This window comes from Marmota marmota, unplaced genomic scaffold (genome assembly GCF_001458135.2).
Source record: "Marmota marmota marmota unplaced genomic scaffold, marMar, whole genome shotgun sequence".
NCBI lineage: Eukaryota > Metazoa > Chordata > Mammalia > Rodentia > Sciuridae > Marmota > Marmota marmota.
Window position 1 is genome coordinate 321,331 of NW_026000327.1, and position 5,816 is coordinate 327,146.

The 5,816-nt window shown below is 31.0% G+C and overlaps 1 protein-coding gene across 1 annotated transcript in view; it reads left to right on the plus strand.

Annotated features, from left to right (window-relative positions):
- LOC107158722 (probable ubiquitin carboxyl-terminal hydrolase FAF-X) overlaps positions 1-5,816 on the plus strand; it is a 119,284-nt gene that overhangs the window by 82,295 nt on the left and 31,173 nt on the right. The window contains exons 29-32 of the mRNA XM_048797401.1: positions 97-243; positions 1,015-1,237; positions 3,070-3,290; positions 4,894-5,084. Of these exons, the coding sequence (XP_048653358.1) occupies positions 97-243; positions 1,015-1,237; positions 3,070-3,290; positions 4,894-5,084 (782 nt within the window). The remainder of the gene's footprint in view (positions 1-96; positions 244-1,014; positions 1,238-3,069; positions 3,291-4,893; positions 5,085-5,816) is intronic.

A 5,816-nucleotide genomic window follows, 5' to 3' on the forward strand; every position in this document is an offset into this window, starting at 1 on the left:
TTTTTTTTTTTTTTTTTTTTTTTTTTTTTTGTGACTCTGTTCTCCTGTCCTGTGTACATCTTTTAATTTAGGCTTGTGATATTTTTCTTTTGGCAGGATAATGTTAAAAACACAGGTGAAACGGGCATTGAAGAACCTATTTTGGAAGGCCATCTTGGAGTAACAAAAGAATTACTAGCCTTTCAAACTCCTGAGAGAAAGTATTATGTTGGTTGTGAAAAAGGAGGTGCTAATCTTGTTAAAGTAAGTTCTAAATTTTGGTGCTACACTGTTAACGACCTTTGAAACATCAGCAAAACTTTCTCAGTAAGAGCTTTACTACATTTTTTTAAAACATAACTTTAGACTTCTTTTGCTATTTGATAAATATAATAGTCTGCTCCCTGCCCAAGTCCTAAGGATCAAACCTGAGGCCTCATTCAGGTATGCAAGCACTTCATCACTGAGTCACATTTTTTTTATTGTTGTTTATTTCTGTTGAGACAGGATCTTGATACATTTTTCAGGCTGATCAAGCTTGTGATCCTCCTCCTTCACTACTTGAATAACTGGGAATACAGGACTTCTACCACATTTGACAATAGATCTGAATTTCTACTCTATCACATTTCAAATTGAGAAAAATGTCTATCTCCCAAAACTGATAATTGTTTATATTGTATTTCTTGATTATTTTTTTTAGATTTTATTATTCAAGGGAAAAGTATAATTTTAAATGCACTTTTTAATTTAAAATAAACAATTCCTATCTGATTAAAGATATATTTATTATCTCATTTTCAGTCAGTTCTCAACTTTACACTTTTTTTTTCATTAATTATATTCAGTAGATTTCTAATGAGAATTTTAATAGCAAATCCAAAAATTCTTTGAGATGTTATTCATTTCAAATAATCATGAAAGCATTTTCCTCCAAGAGGCATAGTTTTTCAAATCTGTATGTATTTTATTTTTATATAGAATATGTATAAATAGTAATTTTTTAATAATGTGATATCTCTTCTAACTCCTTAGGAATTGATTGATGATTTCATTTTTCCTGCATCCAAAGCTTATTTGCAATATATGAGAAATGGAGAACTACCAGCAGAACAGACTGTTCCAGTGTGTAGTTCACCATCTACTATCAATGCTGGTTTTGAACTCCTTGTAGCATTAGCTGTTGGTTGTGTAAGAAATCTCAAACAGATAGTAGACTGTTTGACTGAAATGTATTACATAGGAACAGCAATAACCAGTAAGTAAATTGTAAAAGCTGTGTATTGATTGTCAGTATTTTACAATTTAAAATAAAGACAGTTGCGGGCAGGGTTGTGGCTCAGCAGTAGAGCGCTTGCTTAGCGTATGCTAGGCCCTGGGTTCAATGATCTTCAGCACCACATAAAAATAAATAAATAGGGGCTGGGGTTGTGACTCAGTGGTAGAGCACTTGCCTAGCATGTGTGAGGCACTGGATTCAATTCTCAGCACCATATATGAATAAATGAATAAAATAAAGGCCCATCAACAACTTAAGTAAATAAATAAATAAAATTTTTAGAAATAATAATGTAGAGGTATGTGTCTAACTACAACTAAAAAATAAATATTAAAAAAGAAAAGAATTAAAATTCAAAAAGAAAGTCTGTTGTATATATAATACCAGAACAAAAAAGAATATAAAATCTGTTTGATTTAAAGAGATAATTAAGGCTTATAAATATAATCAATTTGAATGTTAGTAGAACACCAGAAATTGCCTTTGCTCTACTGTCTTTTAGAGCATAAGAAAGATTTTGTTGATATTTTAGGAATTTCTAGGTAAACTTATTGCTTAAAATATATATATATTCTTTCTCTGTGTGGTGGGGTGGGGAGTGGTGCTGAGGATTGAATACTGGACCTTGTGCATGCCAGGCAAGCTCTCTACCAACTGAGCCCCAGACCTTAAAATGATATCTTTATATGTCCTATGGACTCTCCAGGGAAGAAATTCTTTTGTTGTTTGGTTGTTGTTAATCTCTTTTGTTTTGTTTCATTTTTCAGTGGTTGGGATCAAACTAATCTAGCAACTCAAGTACCCTAGATAAGCACTTTACTCTGTATAGTGGTTTTTTCTGTTTTTGTTGTTTTTAATAAAAATAAAAACCTCTGCATTTTTTGTTTAGTTAGCTGATATATTTACATGATTGTATTTTTCAAGTGTATAAAGAAAATATAAGCTAAAAATTACTGACTTCTATAATACCATATTTGTGGTTCAGAATTTTTTTTTCTGTTGAAGGAAATTGTATATAGGTTGTGTCTTTTTTAGATTTCCCGTCATCTCTGAGAATATTGTGAAAAGTGCTCTTTAACTTTGGGATTTTTATTTTTTGGATTTCTTTTCATTAGTAATACATATATCAGTACATGCAGGTCCTATTCTACTTGCTACACCACTTGCTGTTGAATGTAGTCTTAAACTATATATTCTGTTATTGATTAATATTTATGTTGTTTTTGGTTTTAAGCCAGGCAGAGGGGAATATAAGTGATTTATAGTTCTTAACATTATATTAAATATCATTGCCTCACTGGCTCTTCACAATAAAATTGTGGTTATAGACAAAGCATTTGTTATTTTCTTAATACTTAATAAAGAAAGATCTAAATGTTCATGTGAGACATACTTTTTATGAGTGTGAACCTAAGTGATCTTGGGTTGAATTAAAACTAAGAAAACTATAATGTTCTGATTATTTTAAAAGTTCAGAAGTATCTTAAGGGCCAAGTATATAAAAATTAAATAAATAAAGCCAATGGTATAGTTAACACATCAAATTTTAATATTAATTTTTAAATTTTATAAAATTTTAATATTATACTATATATTATTGTTTCCATGATGTCTATAAATGATATTAACTCCAGAGGTCTGCAGTAAGGATCTATAACACTTGCTCATGTTATTAAAGGATAAACAGTACTATTGCGAAGTACCTTTAGTGGTCGAAATTTTTGCTAATATTAGTTAACCCAGTGGATCTGCAAGCAGACAGAAACATTATTTTCACGTTATAAGCATCTTGTTTTTTTTACTTCTTTCAGCTTGTGAAGCACTTACTGAGTGGGAATATCTGCCGCCTGTTGGACCTCGGCCACCAGAAGGATTTGTGGGGCTCAAAAATGCTGGTGCAACTTGTTATATGAATTCTGTGATTCAGCAGTTATACATGATTCCTTCCATTAGGAACAGTATTCTTACTGTTGAAGGCACAGGTAGTGATATAGATGATGATATGTTCGGGGATGAGAAGCAGGACATTGAGGTAAATTTTAATTATTTTTAACTATTTGATGGTAGTGCTAGAATCTCTGAGCCACTGCCTAGTGTATTACAGTGCTCATTATGTAATAGACTTAAAACTCCATAGTTAGCAATTTTTGTCAGTTTTCTGTTTGTCTTTCAAGCAAGCACAGTTAATATAACCATGTTTTGTGAGTCCTGTTTAAGTGTTTGACTATTAAATTACATTTTCATTCTTTTAATTTTTAAAGTTATTGTGTCTATTCTAATGAGGCTACTTATCAGACGTTTTCAGGGTAGATAAAGCCAAAGAAAAGTGAAGTTTTAGTGGCAGATCAGGATATATATACTAAGACATGGCTGTTAAATATGTGAATTATGGAAGACAAATTAACTGCCTTTCACTTTTTCTTGCATATATGCCAATAAGAACTAAGTGTGGAGGGCTGGGATTGTGACTCAGTGGTAGAATACTTGCCTGACATGTATGAGACACTGGGTTTGATTCTCAGGTCTATCAATAACTGGAAAAAATGTAATAAATAAAATTTTTAAAAAAGAACTAAGTATGGGTCAAATTATGACAATAGTGGTAATATTTCTTTCCCCATTTCTAAAGTTTTTTTCCTTCAGTGATCAGAAATAGTTTGTCAGGTAATAATCCATCATTTAGGAAGTTTCTGAATCATACACCTGCCTCCATCTTCTAGAATCTAATAAAGCATACCCAACCAGCAGTAAGGTCTGATTAAGTTTACCATTTTAGTATCTGTAGGGTATACAATCTAGAAAAGAACCACACTGGTGAAATTTGGTTGTGCATACCATCCTGCTAAAGGTATTGAGTTAAATATAAAGATGGCTAATCACATAGAAAAAATAAATCAGGCAAAAAAATGTGATAATATTTCATCTTTATGTTATCTGCTCTTTCTTTCAGTAGGATTGTCTGTATTTACTAATTCCTAGACTGTGAGCTTCTCAAGGAAAGGAACTATTCATTTCTCTATTATAGTAAACTTCAAATACAAAGAAAACAGAAAGATCTTCAGTCTTCTCCAAAACAAATAAATTATACTCTTTCACTACATTGAGATTATGACTTTTAGAAATACTTTTTGTCAGATAATTACTACAGCAACTATTACTATTCATTCTACTATTACTACAGCAACCCTATATTTATTTATGGTTATTTATTTATTAACATTTATTTATGGCTATATTTATTGAATGTTAATAATTCTGGTTGTGTGTCTAATTATTTCATACTAACCATGAAGAATAGTTCCCATAAGAAGATATTGAATCTTAAAAAGATAGAATAAGTTACTCCCCAGAAGTTACTTAAGTCAGTGAACTTATTTTTCTCTATTCTAGTGTACTTGAACAAATGTTACTACCTCCAGTGAAACTTTAATAATATTATTTTATTATTATTTTCTAACTCACCTGTAAAATTTTTTATGACCTATTAAAAAAACACTAGTATTCTAAATTGAAAGATTAATTTAGAAAGAAGAAATACAGAATAATGCAAGTCGTTTACCATTTGGTATTTCTTTAAACTTATTCCTCTACTTTTAAAGTTAAATTAGCTCATCAGTGATGTTTTTGGTCTGTAGAATAATGTTGATCCCCGAGATGATGTGTTTGGATATCCTCATCAGTTTGAAGACAAACCAGTATTAAGTAAGACAGAAGATAGGAAAGAGTATAATATTGGTGTCTTACGACACCTTCAGGTCATCTTTGGTCATTTGGCTGCTTCCCAACTACAATACTATGTGCCCAGAGGATTTTGGAAACAATTCAGGTAAATAATGGGTGAATGATCACTTTAGTTTTATAAAACTAATGCACTCACTTTAAACTTCTAAAAGATATGTTAGAACATATATTTATTTAATGTTTAAATAATGGTAGTCCTCTAGCTGTACTTTTTAGTCAATTTTTCTTTACTATTGTCCCAACTGGAAAGGCTTAAGTGCTTTTACTCTCTTAACATATCACTTGTTTTGTATTTTGTTAAACTTTGAACTACAAAAGAGAATATAGGTTTTCTCCTTGATTTAATTTTATTCTGAATTGAAGCAGATATCAAATGTATTTTCTATGTAGTTTGTCATTTATTTGTTTGGGTTTTGTTTTGATACTAGGGAATGAACCCAGGAGAACTTTTCCGCTGAGCTACATCTTCATTCTTTTTTTTTTTTTTTTTTTTGGAAGAATGAGTTATGCCCTCTTCCCTTTCTTACTCAATTTCTTCTGCCATGTAGATGATTGATGCAACATGAAGGCCTCACTAGATATGGTGCCTCCATCTTGAACTTCCTATTTTCCAGAACTGTAAGAAACAAATGTGTTTATTCTCAGGTATTCTGATAGAGCAGCACAAAGTGAACTAAGAACCTAGCGAAGGAACATTGGTATTAAATAACTGAAATAATTTCATACCCAAAACATCCTCATACCAAACCCAAATATGAGTCCTCAACTGAATCCAAGCAAGTTTACTCATCACCTCAATGTGATCACTCAATTAATC